This window comes from Phacochoerus africanus, chromosome 12, assembly GCF_016906955.1.
Source record: "Phacochoerus africanus isolate WHEZ1 chromosome 12, ROS_Pafr_v1, whole genome shotgun sequence".
Taxonomy (NCBI): Eukaryota; Metazoa; Chordata; class Mammalia; order Artiodactyla; family Suidae; genus Phacochoerus; species Phacochoerus africanus.
In genome coordinates, this window is record NC_062555.1 from 25,381,151 (window position 1) to 25,400,589 (window position 19,439).

At 46.6% G+C, this 19,439-nt stretch overlaps 1 protein-coding gene across 2 annotated transcripts in view; it reads right to left on the reverse strand.

The window, feature by feature from the left end:
• TP53BP2 (tumor protein p53 binding protein 2) overlaps nt 1–17,121 on the reverse strand; it is a 67,245-nt gene extending 50,124 nt beyond the window's left edge. The window contains exon 1 of one of the 2 annotated variants that reach the window (XM_047754741.1): nt 16,969–17,121. In XM_047754741.1, the coding sequence (XP_047610697.1) occupies nt 16,969–17,061 (93 nt within the window). In that variant the 5' untranslated portion in view covers nt 17,062–17,121. Of the gene's footprint in view, nt 1–16,240; nt 16,561–16,968 lie in introns of those variants that run through there. The other variant, XM_047754742.1, reaches the window with a different exon arrangement.
• Between the last annotated feature and the right edge of the window lie 2,318 nt (nt 17,122–19,439).

A 19,439-nucleotide genomic window follows, 5' to 3' on the forward strand; every position in this document is an offset into this window, starting at 1 on the left:
TTGTTACAAAACAGTATTCATCATATCCTATTATACAGAAATACAGTATGTGTGTACATACATGCAACACATGCAAAACAAAACAAAAGCCTGGAATTAAATTCACCAAATTAACAGTGGCTATGCCTTGATGGTAAGATCATAAAATGAATTTGGGGGAGTTTATCTATGCTTAAAATTTCTAGAATGATTAAACATCACTTGGATAATAAAGGTGTTTGTTTTTTAAGGAATCGATGAAATTAATAGGTAAATACCATTTTTCTCCCTAGGTCCCAGCTGTGAGATGTGTAAGGCCTGACAATGCTTTTCTGGGGTTACCAGGCTGCCTCAAAGGTAGTCAGGGACCACCAGAAACAAGCAGTCCAGAAATGTACCTTGCATAATACCCAGTGCATTAGAATGGGACACGACTCAGCCATAACAGGAATAGAGTTCGGATGCCCACTACAAAGCGGTGAACCTTGAGAACACTGCTAACTGACAGACTCAGACACAAAAAGAAACATCCAGAATATTCAAATCCATAGAAACAATATGTAGATTAATGGTAACTAAGGGCTGGGGGGCAGGGAAGTAGGAAATGACTCTGGAGGATGGAGTGCCTCTCTCTGGGGTAATGATAATGTTCTCGAATTAGGGGTGATACCCTTGCGAATATGCTAAAAAAAAGAAAAAAAAAACACTTTATCCAGGGTGAATTTTATGGTGTGTGAATTATATCACAATTAAAAATGCCCACTACATAGTTACAATGCGAGGCATATAAAAATCTCTTGGGGAAATAAAAATTTACTCATGAAAAAAAATCACTGAGCCATTTAGTATTGAATTACAGGAGTAAGGATGTGGGTAAAAGAGAAATTCAGAAACAAGAAAGATGAATGCGATTGGAGGTAGACTGAGGTTTCAGCAAAGAGGCACGAATTACTGGAACGCATAGAGAAATAATAAAATCATCAGAATTACTTCCGAAATGCCACCTTTTCTCAAGACTTTAGATTTTTTTAAAAACACCATCTTTTCAGCGTTCCCGTTGTGGCTCAGGGCTTAACGAACCCGACTAGGAACCATGAGGTTGTGGGTTCGATCCCTGGCCTCACTCAGGGAGCGGGTTAAGGATCCCACATTGCCGTGAGCTGTGGCAAGGGCCGGGAGCTGCAGCTCTGATTGGACCCCTAGCCTGGGAACCTCCATATGCCATGGGTGCAGCCCTGAAAAAGACAAAAACACCAAAAAACAAACAAACAAACAAACAAAAAAAAAACCCCACCATATTCTCAAGAAAATAAAGATCATTTCCTTAGCTTCCTTCCCACACAGAAGCAAAGAAAGTGGAATTCCACGAAATTAAATCCCCTGGGCTGCTGCTGCGCGAAACGCTGTCTCACTAACTCAAGCTACAAGTGTGTTCCTGGGAACTTTTAGTCTCACTGACTCAAGCTACACGTGTTCCTGGGAACTTGTGACATTCCTCCCACCATAAAGAGGGCAGCAATGAGCAGCCAAGCCCCCCACCCCCAGCCTTTACAGCTGCACCTGTGACTATGGGGACACTAGATAGAGAGGGCATCTGAAAATGCTCCCCACGTCTAGCTTGGATGCCACAGAGGTTTTTCTTCCTTTAACACCAGGCCAGCCCTTCTCAGGGACAAGACATCAAACGGTTAACTTCATTCCAACTTGTAAAGCAAGAACTTCATGTTTTCATTGTATCAGCCACAAGGAGACAAGATTAATCAATAAACAATGAGTCAAATCTCAAGTCCGCTTAAGAGCAGAGACTGTACCGGCCAGATCACAGGGCAATACAAACAGTAAAATATGGGGGAAATAAATGTAAAATAAAACAATGAGGCATCACTAAACAATTAAATTAGTCTTCAATGAAAACCCAAGATCCAACAGAGATGAGATTGTGGGAGAGTGATTCATTCAAAGACATAGTGGTGACAGGAAAAACTGCTGAAAGTCCCATGTGGAGAGTAAAATGAATCATGGATCAAAACGCACAGATTTATATATACCTCGCGACCTCACTTCTGGGAATGTATCCCTAGAGAAATACCTGGAATGAAGAAAAACTCTAAATGTCTGAAGATTTTCACTACAGTCTTAGGTCTGTAAATAGGAAGATGGAAAACTAAATATACAGGTGTTTCTGTCGTGGCTCAGTGGAAATGAACTGAAGTAGTATCCATGAGGATGTGGGTTCGACCCCTGGCCTTGCTCACTGGGTTAAGGATCCAATGTTGCCATGAGCTGTGGTGTAGGTCACAGGCACAGCTTGGATCCTGCGTCACTGTGGCTGTGGTGTAGGTTGGCAGCTGTAGCTCCAATTTGATCATCTCCTAGCCTGGGACCCTCCATATGCCCTGGGTGTGGCCCTAAAAAGAAAAAGAAAAAAAAAAAAAGGAACAAAGAAGTGCACATAACATAAACTGTGAAAAAAGAATGTGATAATATTTCACTAAAAATAGTAAATTTGATTTTCTTAAAGTGACTGATCTAAGGAAAAAGAGGACTCCAGGAAAAATCAAACACTCCATGAAGCTGGCCAGGCGATCTCCAGACACTCTGCCCAGTAATTCACACCCAAGTCATGTCTGAAGGAAGACTTCTTCCAAAAATCCAAAGTCACAATTTTCACTTGAGAAGAATAATAGATCACAGATTTATTTTTAAGAGTCTCATTTTCACGGGACAAATATTTGCCATAACGATAATGTTCTGTTACTAATACAAGAATGACTCATTTCAAAGAGGAATTATGTCAGAGTAAAATCTGGAAGACTCTCCCAAGAGGAAATACAAAATAAAAAAAAAAGCTGCCCAGGAGTTCCCATTGTGGCTCAGTGTGTTAAGAACCCAACGTGGTGTCCCTGAGGAAGCGGGTTTGATTCCTGGCCTCGCTCAGTGGGTGTGGCCATGAGCTGTGTGTAGGTCGCAGACTTGGCTCGGATCTAGCGTTGCTGTGGCTGTGGCTGTGGTGCAGGCCGGCAGCTGCAGCTCCAATTCGACCCCTAGCCTGGGAACTTCCATATGCCGCAGGTGCAGTCCTAAAAAAAAAAAAATCAAGAAATACAACAACGAAAGCTTCTTTCAATCTCTCTATGGCCTATAATCCTGAGAGGGGGTTGGAAATGAAATGCAGATTGTTCCAATCTTCCAGGGTTTTTGGCCTCCAGCTCCTCAGAGACCTGGCTGTCTGCTGCAGAGGTCACTGTGCTGGTGGGGACTGTGGACCGGGAACCCTGGTTGGGGAGCTCGGCTCCCTGACTTGGACATGCTGCACCCGAGCTGCAGGCTGGGCTGGGCTGGGCTGCCGTTCTCCTGAAGCGGGTAGGCAGGAACCCTGCCTGCACTGCCCTGGCTCTCTCCCAGGCATCTGAGTGTGCAATCCAACAGAGGCCTCTGTGAAGCCTCCCTCAGGAGCAGCCTGGTCACTGTGTCTTTGAGTCCTTTCCCTCAAAGGGACACTGCAGCCTGCCCGATGATGGGTCCAACCTCGTGACAGCTGTTGGAGGACCACTGCTCACAGAGGCCCACTATGACTTCTGAGCTGTCGCCCCCACCTTGAGGTTACTCTTAAGGCCATTAGAGTGCTTTGTAAAATCTTCATCAATTACCATGAGTTACATCAACTAATGTTCTATTACAGACCAATGATATTTAAACCTACGTCTACCCTGAGGGTACAACCTCTACACTAAATGTACTTTTTAAAAAATTTTAATTGAAGTTTAGTTAATTTACAATGGGGTGTTAGTTTCAAGGGTACAGCAAAGTGATTCACTGATGCATATATTTATATATATATTCTTTCTCAGATTCTTTTCCACTATAGGTTATTGCACGGTATTGAGTATCATTCCCTGCATTATACAATAGGTCCTTATTGTTTACCTATTTTATATATAATAGCACGTATATATTAATTCCAAACTCCTAATTTTTCTCTCCCCCAACCTCCCTAAAGGCCCTATTTTGTTTTGGGGTTTTTTTTTGTTGTTGCTTTTTAGGGCCACACCTGCAGCATATGGAAGTTCCCGGGCCAAATCAGAGCTACAGCTGTGACCTACACCACAGCCCACAGCAATGCCAGATCCTTAACCCACTGAGCGAGGCTAGGGATTGAACCCGCATCCTCGTAGATACTACTCAGGTTCATAACTGCTGAGCCACAATGGGACCTCCCTAAATGCACTGTTTGGTTTTTGGTTTTTTTTTTAATCATAGACTATTTTAAATATCAGTCCATCAGTTTATAGCAATCATTCGAGTTTTATTTAAAGAAAAATCATAAAATCATATTCAATGGACTATTTTCACATCCGAAGCTCTTTTTTGGGTCACTATTGCAAGTGAGTAGACATTAGTCTCAATATCAGTCTGAAGAGCAGTGTTACAAAAGTTCATCACAGAGTTCCCCTCGTGGCTCAGTGGTTAACGAACCCGACCAGGATCCATGAGCATGTGGGTTCGATCCCTGCCCTGCTCAATGGGTTAAGGATCTGGTGGTGTTGTGAGCTGCGATGTAGGCTGGCAGCTGTAGCTCTGATTGGACCACTAGCCTGGGAAACTCCATATGCCGTGAGTGTGGCTCAAAAAAAAAAAAAAAAAAGTTCATTGCACTGGAATACTGTAGCCATTTAGCGAGTACCATCTAGAGCACACAATCATTTCCTGAGATAATTACCACTCTGGTGAAAATGATACAGCAAAAACGAAGTGGTTACTTTAATTGGGGGGAAAACTTCATGACACACTGAAAAACAGCTGGTCTTAAGACATCTGACTTCTTCCCCACTCATACACATAAACAAAGAAGAGTCACCTCCCCCGAGACATAGAGAGTCATCCTGCCAACATCAGTCACTCCAAAGACATTCCTGGTTCTGCTTCCTCTCAACCCCAGCTCCTTGCTGACGTCCATACCTGTCATTCACTCGTCCACCGGGATTCACGCAACATCCAAGTCACACTGGGAATACAGAGACGGGAAAGCCTGCGCTCTCTGGGGTGAGAAGAGCCTGAGCAAGGACTAATGCACGTGGCATATAACGCGACGTGACAGAGAGTGATGCAGGTGCGGAGAGGAGGCGGCAAGGCATGGTTGGGGCAGGCGTCTGGGGGTGGGCATCTGAGCTGAGGCTGTAGGAGCCGCCCCCTCGCCCACTCAGACCCCTGAGATGGGAGGGGGCTGGGTCTGTTCCACGACCGGAAAGAAGGCCAGTGTATCATGAAAGCAGACCTGCGTGAATGAGGGCAGAGAGGTAAACAGAGGCAGGCTGGTGCGGGGCCTTGCAGGTCAAGTATGAGGGATGTGGGACGTTCCCTTGTAGCTCCGTGGGTGAAAGATCCTGCATTGTCACTGCTGTGGCGAGGTTTCAATTCCTGGCCTGGGAATGTCTGTGTGCCACAGGCACGTCAAAAAAAAAAAGAAAAAAAAAAAAGAATAAGGGATGCAGGCTGAATAAGGCAAAAGTCACTAGAGCAGTTCTCAAAGCATGGCTCCCAGACCAAGCCTATCAGCAGGAACTTGTCAGAAACAGGCCCCTACCTAGACCTCTTGAATCAGAATACCTTGGAGTGGTTTTAGTGATCCCATTAAAGTTTGAGAACCACTGCATTAGGGGTTATAAGCAGGAATGTAACATGAAGCTAGGTTTCTGGGTAACTGGCTATAAACAGCAAACAGCATTAGCTGTTTCACTAATAGATAACAGCAATGCACATTAACCTGTATAGTAGGTGTTCCTGTCGTGGCTCAGCGGAAACAAATCTGACTGGCATCCATGAGGACACAGGTTCAATCCCTGGCCTTGCTCAGTGGGTTAAGGATCTGGCATTGCCGTGAGCTGTGGTGGATGGAGGTCGCAGACACGGCTCGCATCCTGCGTTTAGCTGTGGCTGTGTGTAGGCTAGCAGCTACAGCTCCCATTCGACCCCGACCTAGCCTGGGGACCTCCAGATGTCGCAGGTGCAGCCGTAAAAAGACAACCACCACAACAACAACAAAAACCTGTATAGTCACTATTAGCTTTAATGCCTTTGGTTAACCTGGTGACATTTTTATACCAACCTTTTATACCTATAACTTACATAATGTTGTACATCAATTACACTTTAAAAAATCCAATTCATACACAATGGTATTTATCTTTGCATATTTTGAATGTCAAGGAATTTCTCTTCAATTATAAGAACTATGAAGGCCAGAACCCTTTAAATTATCTGCTCCACCGTCATAGCCGCATATCACCAAATGAGAAAGCTCGAAAACCCAACACCCTTCCTCACTCCTCTCCCTGTCTCCTCTGCCCTGTTCCTTAGTGTCAAGGTCAATGCTATCCTTCTAGAATAATTCGAAGCCATAAAACTGCCTCCAACCCTCTCCCTCCCTCCCACACATACATACCTCCAGGCGGAAGTAAACTTTCTCTTTGCTTCTCTAACAGCCACGCACACCAGAGCTGTGCGGATCCCTGTCTTATCTGCCCTACTGGTCTATAAAGTCCTTTAGGACAGAGGTTTCAGTCCTTAAAGGCTTCCTCCCAGGTTTTTTTCCCTGCCTCCCACCCCCGCAAGTGCTGTCTCAGTATCTTCCACATAGCAAATCTGGGGGACCTATCTGTTCAACTCAACTGATACTGCAGTCGAGACTCAGAGTTCCCCAGGGGATGAGGAAGTGAACAGGACACTAGGACAGGACGGAGTATGTTCCTGTCATCAGGCGTAAGAAGCACTTAACACGTGAACACACCGTGTAACGCTCTCTCCTTTTCAACTATGCCTGAAGCCTGATGTAGAAAGATGTCAAGTTCCAAAACAGCCACCAAAGCAACGCGGTTTAGGCTACTCTGCTTTCAAGGTCTGTCCTAACAAACAACAAAGAACGAAATCGAAACAAATTCACTAGTTAACTCTCCATCCCTGCCTCAACCATGCTCTAAGTTCCGATGTTGCTGTGCTCTCTTCTACACCAAGCACTGCTCTCTTATGCACCTGTCTTATTTTACACAAAGGTCCTGGTACGTATTTGATTCTACCTTTTGCTTTTCTTCGCCGAGCAATGTGCTTTTAAGATCCATCCACGAGATCATGACTACAACCAACCCACGATTTCTAGTCCTTTCCTTTCCACCTTGCACTTGGCTGTGGAAGGGGTCCTCCACTTCCAAAGATTTCACTTGGTGAAAATCTCTGGGGAAAGCTTAAGACCCAGTAATGGACAGAAACGTAAACGGACAAGAACTACCCTCACCGAGGAAAATCAAAAGGAAGAACATTCATTCACCCAAACAACATTTGTTAATGCCCACAGTGTGATAAGCACGTGCTTGATGGGTGTTACAATCACAAAGGCGAAAGGACCCGCCACTCCCTCAAGCAGCGCACAGAGCGAGGCAGGGTCACAGCAAACATATGACACAACGGAGGGCTTTCCAGTTGGAGGTTCAGGTGACACCCAGGGAGAACAGAAAAAAGCCAATCCTTTTCAGTACAACCGAGGCTCTGACAACTGCAGGATGCGGAAGACACGCGGGAAGAGGGCCACGCAGGCAGACAAACATCACACATCAAGGCACGGAGGCGTCAGAAAACCCAGCAAGCCGTCCTCACTGCCATCCTGCTGCCACAGGAAGGGGGCAGGACACACAGAAGGGACAGGTCACTCTCAATCCAAGAGCCACAGATGAGCCGTAGAAACTTGCAATGCATACGACTGGTCTGACGCACGAAGTTCTGGCAAAGTCAGACGGCCCAGAGCAGGTTGTGGGCAGCGATATAGAACGGGGTGCAACTTACTTTAAGCAAGAGGAAAACGGGACATCAGGCCCCACCAACGGTCCTGAAGAGGCAGGGTCCCTTGGGAGCAGGTACAGGTGGTGAGCCGATCTTCCCAAACTGCTCGGCAAGGCTGACAGAAGCCAGCCGAGCAGTGGGGAGAAACTCTGCACCCACACCTGTTACTCCTCCTCCACCTGCGCCTCGAGGTTTCAAGGGCTGACCAGGGTGCTGTGGTCTCAGCCTTTCCATCACTTTCACACCCCACTGAGAGGCTAGATATCCTGGAAGGAAAGTGTATCTTCAGGCAAGACCTCTGAAATCCACTGGGCTAAACAATAAAGAAACTTAGTATCTAGCTAAGGAGTTTTTATCACATGCTCTAAGGCATACAAGTCAATCTTGAGGAGTTCTGGAGGGAACAGGCAGATTCCTGTATCAGGAAGTGTGCTGATGAACTGATGGACCATAAAGGTAAGAAGGTAAATAAGGAGAAGTTCCCACTGTGGCGAAGCAGAAACGAATCCGACTAGAAACCATGAGGTTGCAGGTTCAATCCCTGGCCTCACTCAGTGGGTCAAGGATCCGGTGGCGTGGCCTTGAGCTGTGGTGTAGGTCGCAGTCGAGGCACAGACCTGGCGTTGCTGTGGCTATGGTGTAGGCTGGCAGCTACAGCTCCGATTAGACTCTTATGCTGGGAACCTCCATATGCCATGGGTGTGGCCCTAAAAAGACAAAACGACAAAAAATAAAAATAAAAGAAGGTAAATAAAGAGAAGATCCTCATCCAGCCCAGGTGAGAGAGGGGTAGAGCAGAGAGGAGCAGCAGGAGTTCCCGTTGTGGCTCAGCAGTAAAGAACCCGACTGGTGTCCATGAGGATGTGGGTTCAATTCCTGGCCCAGCTCAGTAGTTCAAGGATCTGGCATTGCCGTGAGCTGTGGTGTAGATTGCAGATGCAGCTCAGATCCTGCATTGCTGTGGCTGTGGTGCAGGCTGCCGGCTACAGCTCCAATTTGACCCTAAGCCTGGGAACCTCCATGTGCCAGGGGTGCAGCCCTTGGCAGCAAGGGTTAGAGAGGTGGGGTCTGTGACACAGTGGGTGACAGAGGAGAAAATGGAAGAACAGAAAGAAAGCAGGAGAGCGTCCAGGGCTCCCCACTACTGAAAGCAGCAAGCCAACCCTCCCAGAGAAGGCTCCTGTCCACCTTCAAAATATAAACATTATCCCAAATCAACAGAATACTATAAACCAGCTACAATGGAAAAAAATAAAAATCATTAATAAAAAATAGATAAATAAAAGTATTATCCAAAACAGGTTCCCTTCCCAGGAGATCCTCAAATTGCCAAAAAATGACCTGCACATCACAAAACTAGCCAGCAGTTGTGGTGCAGGAAAACACTGGCATGAGGAGACCCTTTCTAGAATTCAAGTCAGCTCTGATGTGAACTTCCTAGGTGACTGGCTGCTTTGTATCTCTGTCAATAAAATGAAGACTATCACTGATTTAATTTTTTTATTTTTAGGGCCTCATGGGCAGCATACAGAGGTTCCCAGGCTAGGAGTCAAATTGGAGCTTCAGCTGCCGACCTACACCACAGCCACAGCAACGCAGGATCCAAGCCATGCCTTTGACCCACACCACAGCTCGCGGCAACGTCAGACCCTTAACCAGGGATCAAACCTGGGTCCTCATGGACACTCGTTCAGTACTGCTGAGCCACATTGGGAACTCCCACACGATGCTATTTAAATCTTACGTGTAACTCTCCTGTTTTGCTTTTTCACGTTCCCTATCCATCCCCAAACCCCCCACACTGAGCTTCCTGAAAGGTAAGCTCCCTGGAAACTGTCACGTTTTCTTAGAACGGTGCCTGGAATACAGTGGCTGTTCTCTACATATCTGGTGAACAGATGTTGTCCCCAGAAGGCCACGCAAAAATAATCAGCAGGTTAATGAGGAAGCATGGAGAGCAGTGATTTAATGTGATTTCATCCCACGTCACTCCCGAGAGTACGTCCAATAAATTCACGGGATTAAACTGAATCACTGTTCCTTACCATCAAGCCGACCCGGGAGCAGGAAGTGGAGATGACGTCATTTTGTCCCCATCTCGGTGCCACCCGCAGTGGGCCTCTGTCCAAGTCACCGCGGCACCTCATGCCACCGGAAGTGCCTGCCTGATGACCATGGCAATAGCACAGCAGGTGCTACACGTCCCCTGCCCTCCACGTTCAACACGCCTGCCCCCCCCACACACATTTTCTTTCCCACCTTATCACTTTCACGCCCTATTTAAAGAAAGTGTATCCAATACGCCCATACAAAAGGTAATCATTTAAAAACAAAAACAAAAAAAAAGAAGGGGAAGAAAGGTAATTATCCCCCCACCCCTTCTCTTTCCCTGCTGATGTGGAGGAGCTGAGATCCCTAAGGAAGTGTAAGAGTTAGGAAAAAATAAGGATCGCTGAGATGTTTAACTTGGCACAGGATGAGGGCGCCGCCACGTCAGTCGAAACTTGATACAAGAACCATTTACCAACCTCCTTGTCCAGTTTGCATGGAAACATGGGAAGATCCTTCTGTTTTCCTTTCGCTACGTCAAAAGTAATTATAGCTAGGCTCCGAAAAGCAGTATTTGAGGTTAGCATTAGCCAAACGAACATCATAACCACTGTCCTGCCAAGAATTAAAAACAGTCTAGAGATTTCTTCACAGGGGGACCTGGTGACCCCACGTAAAAAATTACCAAAACCCTCTGAGCTGCAAATTTCTTACCTACTGAATGGGGGCGGGGGGGTTCATTTCCCAGAGTCACAACAGGATTAGATGGGATAAGCAGCCTAACCACAGGGCAGGGGCAGGTGCTGGACACACCAGGGGTTCCAGGAGAAGCCCCCTCACCATCCCGGGCGGGAAATGAGAGCGCTGGTTTCCGGAGGAATCGTTCATTCCGCCTTAACTGTTTTTTATTGTTACCACTGGTATCGTATAAGTTTATTCATTATAGTTTCCACAACTTTTCTAAACTTGTGCCTTAGGGATTTCTAGTTGAAATGCTTGAAATTTAAATAAATAGTACTAAGTTATAAATCTGTTTCTAGAAAAACTATTATTAAGTACGCACCTCGAGAGTCAAAGTTCAGGGAGTTCCGATTGTGGCTCAGCGGGTGAAGAACCCAACTAGTATCCATGAGGATGAGGGTTCGATACCTGGCCTTGCTCAGTGGGTTAAGGATCCGGCATTGCCTCAAGCTTCGGCACAGGTGGCAGACACAGCTCAGATCTGGTGTTGATGTGGCTCTGGTGTAGGCTGGCAGCTGCAGCTGCCACCCCTGGTCTGGGAACTTCCACAGGCCACAGGTGCAGCACAAAAAAGACAAAAGGAAAAGAGAAAAAAAAAGAGTCAAAGGTCAGAATTTCATGCCCCCGTGAACATCTTCAATGAAAATCTGGTTCCATTTACCAAATAAATTATTTGTTTTCAGAGAAATTTTATGTAGAAAAAAAGCTAAAAATGGCCATGGTAGCTGAGTCTGTGAAGCTTCTTTTCCTGCACATGATCTAAAACTACATTGAGAATTTGCCTTTCTTTGATAAGAGAGTTTTCTTTTGATAAGACACCATGCCCTGCTTTCAGAATCACTGTCTCCTTAATGCTCAGGCTCCTCAAGGACCTCCTAAGACTTCCCGGCTCTCCCCAACAAGGTGTAAGACTTCACCGTCACACCTACCACTCCAGCCTAAGTATGCCTCTCAGACGGGGTCTGTCATCTGTGCTTGCTTTTTTTTTTTTTTTTGGTCTTTTCAGGGCCAAACCCGTGGCACCCCAGGCTAGGGGTCAAATCGGAGCAGCAGCCACAGCAATGCAGAATCCAAGCCAAGTCTTCGACCTACATCACAGCTCACAGCAATGCCGGACCCTTAACCCACTGAATGGAGCCGGGGATCGAACCCGAGTCCTCATGGATCCTAGTCGGGTTCATTACCACTGAGCCATAATGGGAACGCCCTGTGCTTGCTTTTTTCAATGACATCTGATTAACGACAAATGTTCTGTTCAGTACCTAGCACGCCATCAAAAAGAAAAAAAAAAAAAAGCATTTAAATAATGTTTGCCTTGACTAAGTGGCATGAGCTGAAAAGAACATTCCAGATTCCTGAATTCTTAGATCCCGCTCTTCTTGGCTGTACTTGTTAATAGAGAAGCCTGGTGAGAGGCTTACAATACATGACCGCAAATCATATCAGCATGTCCTAGTACACAGTCACCTAGCTGAGCTGGAGAGAGGCTGGATCTCACAGCAGCTGCTAGAATGGCTCAGTGTTTGAGGTAGCATTAGAAAGACTTTCTACGGAGTCTCACACACTGTGGGAGATTACCAAGAGATAAAGCTTTGCAGTATTCCTTAAAAGCTCCAAAAAAGAAAGGTTTTGTTTTGTGTGCAGGGGGAGGAGAGGGGACAGTTTTGGAAGCAATGTGAAAATAAATGACCTCTGTATCCACCCCAGACAAATGAGTTCTAAGTTAATTATTTTAATATAAAGCAGGTGCACTTCTTGGCTGCTTTTCTTTACAAGGTCTAAATCCAGTTTCTCTGAAACAGGTAAAAATACAGAAACTGTCAAATGCCTTTTCAACTTTTAATTAGTGTAGCAGAAGTCACAAGGCAACAAACTTCACTGCAGCACATGAAATGTGAGATATTTTACACATTTTTTTAAATAGATGATTTGTTTGACAGCCTTGGAGAATTACAATGCTGTAGGAAACCTACCTCAAACTTTATTGTGGAAGAAAACCTAAGCTAACTCACTACGTTACTACTTAATAACTACTCAGGACATGGTATAATCATATATAGATTATGTTCCAGTGCTATCACTTGAAAGGTTTGCAACTTCAAAACACAATTTCAGGAGTTTCCATTGCGGCGCAGCGGAAACAAATCCAACTAGGAACCATGAGGTTGCGGGTTCGATCCCTGGCTGCCGTGAGCTGGGGTGTAGGTCGCAGATGTGGCTCAGATCTGGCGTTGCTGTGGCTGTGGTGTAGGCCAGTAGATACAGCTCTGATTCAACTCCTAGCCTGGAAACCTCCATATGCTGAGGGTGCAGCTCTAAAAAGACAAAAAACAACAAACAAAAAAAAAACAAATGCAGAAGCTGCAGGTGGCTGGTGGCTATTATACTGGATGGCACAGATACAGATCATTTCCAGCATAGCTGGACATAAATACCAAATATATGACATCTACCACTGAGACAGGCAAATTCAAGTCCTCTGGCCTTCCATGCAGCACCGCAAAATACTGTGTGTGGTTTTGTGTGTAGGGTTTTTTAATTTAAATTTCAGCAGCAGGTACAAACAGAAATTTTTATGAAACTGCATCTAAAAAGAACAGTGAATGCTTTGAAAGTTAGCTAAGTTCCTTCATAAAAAATATTTTTCCTTGAATATAATACAAAATGAAAGCTATGAAAAAAAGATATCTGAGAGAGTTCCCCGGTGGCCTAACGGGTTAAGGATCCAGCCTTGTCACTGCTGTGCAGTGGATTCAATCCCAGACCCGGGAATTTCCAAATGCTACAGGCACGTCCAAAAAAAAAGAGAGAGAAAGAGAGAGAAAGATATCTGATATAATTCTAATATAATTCTAAATAGCTGCGAAATTTTGCTTTCAATGATTTCTTTGATAAGCAAATTATGAGAGCGCCTCAGTAAAAAAAAAACCATACTGTCAAACTGAAAATGACCCTTTCTTTAATGAAGAAAAGTAAGGTGTCAAGTATGAAAGATTAATCAGTCTCTCCTCACTGAGATGTGGAAACATCACAAAACCAGACATACTAACTATGGCAGGTATCTGAAAATGAGTGTAATTATCACCCCCATTTCTGCAGTACCCTATCATTACCGCTACTGTGATTCTCAGCACTTGTCTACTTATTTTTAGTTAGCCCACTAAAATGCATCATCCCCTCTGGTTTTGGGTCCAATTATCACTTCATGTCCCACACGAAAGGAAATCGCTTGATTCGCTACCATTTGGTGAGAAAACACACAAGTACAATTCATTTGCACGTTTAACATACTGCAGTCTAAACAGCAAATTCTCTTTAGCATGCCTTTAAAAGCAGATCTAGAAAATGTACTCTTCATGTCACAGAACTGTACACTTTTAACCATTTCACCATTTTTAAATGGTTAAAATGGTCATTTTTCTGCTATGTACATTTTACCCCAACAACAAGAAAGCCTATCAAGGCAACTGTCTACATCAAGACTATCCATTTTTCTGTATTAGACATAATAATGCTTTTCCTGATAAACTGGTTAGAATTTTTCTTTCTTTTTTTTCTTGCTTTTTATGGCTGCACCCGCAGTATATGGAGGTTCCCAGGCTAGGGGTCCAATCAGAGCTACAGCTGCTGGCCTACACCACAGCTACAGGAATATCTGATCCAAGCTGAGTCTGCGACCTACACCATGGCTCACGGCAATGCAGAATCCTTAACCCACTGAGTGAGGCCAGGGATTTGTTTCTGCTGCGCCACAATTGGAACTCCGAATTTTTCAAGGTAATAAAATCACTTGATGTCAGAATAAAAAGCCATATTTTAAAGAGGAAAATATACTGAAGAACACAGTCTTATTTTCAAGTACTCAGAATATTACAGGATAAAGATACATATAACACGAGGTTGCTAAATGAACACTTGCTTCATATTTTTAAGTGTTGCAAGTATAAGAACCTCCAGTATAACCAATATGGCAAATTTAGGAGAAGCTCTTATCTAGCAACTATTCCAAGCAAAGCAGTTAGGTACTAACTACTTCATAAACAGTAACTCTAATCCTCACAACCACCCCAAGAGCTAGGTACTATTTTTGTTCCCATTATACAGGTGGTGAACTGAGGGACAAATCACTAAAAAAAGAAAACATGGAGGTAGGTGATGACCAAATAACCACACTGAGTCACAATAAAAGTCTACCGATGTTAGGAAAGGTAATCAGAAGAGCTATGCTGCTAAATTAAATACCGTCTACAGAGCTGCACAGCTTTTTTTGGTAAATTGTGATGATCTCGTCTGTCGTTGGGAGAAGGAAAACTTTCATTAGCATTAACACAATTCAAAGAAACAGCTTATACAATTGCTCTTTAAGGAAGAAATCATGTTACAACAACTAACACCCGGAGACTTGCTTCTATTTTAGGAAAAAGTCACAGACAACCTGCAAAGGTTATTTTAAGGCAGTGAAATCCAAGGAATAAAAAAATTTAACAGCGAATTCCCTCCCCCTGATCCATGGTCTGTATTTTAACATTGGGCACTCACATCACAAACCTAACTTCATGATCAGGCATTAAAATAAAAGAGGATGCAGAATGCTACCCACACTTTCAAATTCCCCGAATCCTGGAAGGACAAAATATCCCAAACCATCTCAGCTCTATTACCAATTCCAATCAATTGTGTCCTGTTTGTGAAAGTTTAGGACGCCCTCCCACAACACAAGCTGGGGGCCAGGGGACAGAATGCATGATGGCATACACACCAAATTTGCGGTCACTCACTGCACAGATTGTATAAACGTAAAAGAAAAGTTGTTTCTTTGTCTCAACAAATGAAGCCTTACGAAAACATCGGACGACTGCACGAAGATCCCGCTTCCAGGAGAGAGGTGTAAGTACAACTTCCTCAAGGAACCTCTGTACTGAAGTCTGCATGAACCACTGCAAATCCTCCAGATTCTGCGACCGTTGAAGGGGCATTTCAAAGGTCTCAAACCTGCTGTTCACCTGTGGCCTCATGGCCACGTCAAGAGCCTGAGGAGTCTAGAAAGAACACACTCATCTTCTCAGAGGTCTCGCTAAACAAGTTGTGGGAAACAGAGGGAGCCAGGCAAGTACGTCTTACTGCGTGCGATCAAAAACTTTGCGGTTGCATTTATTAAAAAGCCAGTTTCCAGAAAGAGAGCGGCTTGGCTGCCATCACAGATATAGAGACTGAAATTCGACTAAAAATAAAGCAAGGGTACGCTTTTCAATATGCATACTTCACTCCAACTTAAAGTGTTTCTTGTGGGTGTTTTAAATATAAACCAAAAAACGAGATTCCCGGGTTCCCCGTTCTTGACCTTCAAGAGCTGCAAAAAGTCAGGACCCAGCCAGAGAGAAAAGGAAAAGTTTGAGTAGCTCTGGAGCAGTTGCTGGGACCCCCTCCCCCTCGGTAAGGGTCTCTCGGCGCGGGAGCTTGGGGTGAGGAGCCGGGAGGATGGAGCCGCGGCCGCTCCCCAGAGGTTCGCAACGCCCAGACCCCCAGCGACGCGGACTCAGGCCCCCGAGCTCCGCTCGAGACCCGCACGAAGACGCGCACTAGACCCCCACCCGCGATCCCGCACACTTCCGGCCCGGCCCCTACCCATCTGCCCGCTTACCGGCATCATTTTGGACCCGAACCGCATCGAAGCGGGTGGCCAGACCGCGGCCCGGAGCCGAGCGGAGGCGCCCCGGGGGTCGCGCGGTGCGGGGGAGGGGAGCGCTGAGGGAGGCCGCCCGGGAGGCGGCGGACCTGTTGCAAGGCGGCAGCGGGTGGCGGGGCGGCGCGCGGGTCTGCTGAGCTCTCCCCGCGGTCTGGCGAGCCACCGAGCCCCGGGCCCACCCCCGGCCGGGCTCCCCGGACGCGGCTTTGTCTCCTCAGCGCTCGCGAAGGCCGGGGCTCCCTCCTCTGCTCCGAAACCAACTAATCCCCGGGCCTGGCCCCCGCCGAGCCCGCGCCGGCTCCGCCCCCCGCGCGGGGCCCCGCCCGCGGCGCGCGGGGCGGGCTGGGGGAGGGGAGGCCGCGGGGACGGAGCAGCGCGCGCCTGCGCGGGCCCGGGGCGGGCGCGCGCCCGGGGCGGCGGGGGCGGGGCCACCTTTCCTTTCTTTGCCTTCGGATGATGCGTGGCCGGGGGCGCGCGGCGGAGCGACCGGAGCGCGCGCCTGCCAGCGGGGCCGGGAACCTGGAGGCGGCCCCCGGGGAAGCCTGAATAATGAAAGACACAGGAGGAGCTCCCGGCTCGGCCGTCGCCTCCCCGCAGTTTCGAACTGGGCCGGGGGAGCGGAACCCTGAGCTGAGATTTGGCCCCTGGACGGGTCCTCCCCGCGGCGGTGCCCCCGGGCTGACCTCGTGGGAGGACCGGGCCGCGCGGTGGAGCGGCGATGTCCCAGAGGCCCGAGGACTGCCCGGTCCCAGCAAGATGGAGTTCGACGGGGCCATCACAGCCCACAGGGCATTCCGAGAGTTCCCCTGCGGAGGAGTCCTCGCGCTGTCGCCTTTCCTCTCGTTGTCATCGCCCAAATTGATGTAGAATTCATGTGACTTTCGTTAACTGAAAAAAAAAAAAAATCACGAACGCTTAAAAATGACTCACATGGTAAATTTTGTCTGTTTTACCACAACAAAAATAAGGAAATAACTAAAACCCAAAAAGGTTGTAAATGTGGAAAGCAGCTTCCCAAGGCGATTCTTTGCTGCTGCTCAACAAAGTCCTGGATTTCCCTCCGCAGGGTGCTTGTTATATCCTCAGGACAGTCTGTCTCCGATAGGGGTAGACACCACGCTCCCCTTGCAGGGATCCCAGCGGAAGGCCTAGGAGAATTGCAGTGGCTCTTTGGAAAGAGTGGCCGAGCTGGTTCAGGCACTGTCTTCTTCCTGGGAGGCAGGTTCCCGGAAACCTAACTCCAGGAAGCTTTGGTAAAACTGTCCCGGTGAACGAGCTCAGAATCAGTTTTCTCTGTGATTCCAAAAATTAAGTGGAGTAAACCACGTGGATTTATCTAGCCTCAAGGATGGACAATTCCTTTTTTTTTTTTTAGGGCATATGGAAGTTCCCAGGTTAGGGGTCGAATGGGAGCTCCAGCTGCTGGTCCACCCACAGCCACCGCAAAGCGGGATGTCAGTCGCGGCTGCGACCTACACCACAGCTCAGGGTAACGCCAGATCCTTAATCCACTGAGCAAGGCTAGGGATCAAACCTGCATCCTCATTGAGCCTAGTTGGTTTCAGTAACCGCTGAGCCCCGAAGGGAACTCTGGACAATTCTTTCTTAATCCCTCGCCAGGATTTCCATCAAACTCTCGTCCTATTGTACCAACTGGCGGCTTTGAAAATATTAAACTACAGCTAATTCGATTGAAATTAAAAGTTCTCCAAAAATCTGGAATTCCTGTCATGGCTCAGTGGTTAACAAATCCGACTAGGAACCATGAGGTTGCGGGTTTGATCCCTGGCCTTGATCAGTGAGTTAAGGATCCGGCGTTGCCATGAGCTGTGGTGTAGGTCACAGACGTGCTCGATTCTAGCGTTGCTGTGGCTCGGATCTAGTGTAGGCTAGTGGCTACAGCTGATTGGACCCCTAGCCTGGGAACCTCCATATGCGGGGGCGGGGGGGGTGGGGGGTGCAGCCCGAGAAAAGACAAAAAAAAACAAAAAACCTCCAAATATCTAATTTTGAATAAATACTTTTTTTAAGTTTAAGGAGTTAAATCCATATGCCACAGGTTCAGCCATTAAAAAAAAAAAGAGAGAGAGAGAAATTGGATGGACAATAAAATCAATAGCTGAGTATATTAATAATTAATATTTACATAAAATACCAAATATAGTTATAAGAAAAAAAATTGAAGGTGTTAAAGAGATGAGGCACACAGGTGCAATTTTTTTTTTTTTTTTTGCGTTTTAGGGCCGCACCTGCCACATATGGAGGTTCCCAGGCTAGGGGTCCAAACAGAGCTGAGGCTGCCAGCCTACACCACAGCTCATGGCAACACGGGATCCTTAACCCACTGAGCAAGGCCAGAGATCGAACCTACAACCTCACGGTTCCTAGTCCGATTCGTTTCTGCTGCCCCACGATGGGAGCTCCAACACAGGTGCAATTTTAAACCGGTAAGTCAAGAAAGATCTCACTAAGATGATGTGTGAGCACAGACTTGATGAAGGCATGAGCTGCAGCCTTCATGAAGGCTTCCAGGCAAAGGGAATAGCAGCACTAAGACCTTGAGGTGGGAGCCTACTAGGCATTTCCAGGAAAGTCAAGGAGGCCAGGATGGCTGGAGGGACAGAGTAGCAGCATATGAGGTAGATGGATAGAAGGGGCCGGACAAGGTATAGCCTTGCAGGCCATTATATAGACTTTGGGTTTTCTTTTAGTTTTCTTTTTATGGCCGCACTTGTGGCATATGGAAGTTCCCAGACTAAGAGTTGAATCAGAGCTGTAGCTGAGGCCTACGCCACAGCCACAGCAATGCCAGATCCAAGTGGCATCTGTGACCTCTGCAGCCTGCAGCAACACCAGATCCTTAACCCACTGAGCGAGGCCTGGAATCAAACCTGCCTCCTCACCAACACCACATCAGGTACTTAACCCACTGAGCCACAGTGGGAACTCCCTCAGTATAAGGATGTTGGCTTGTACTCTGAGTGAAATGGGGAGCCACAGAAAGACTGAACAGATGAGAACCGTGATCTGATTTCTGTGTCAATGGACTCACTCACACTGCTGTGAGACAGACTGAAAATTAACAGAGAAGCTGTAGGGAGAACTTGCAATAATCCAAGCAAAAGATGAAAGTGGCTTGGGCAGTCAGGGTGGG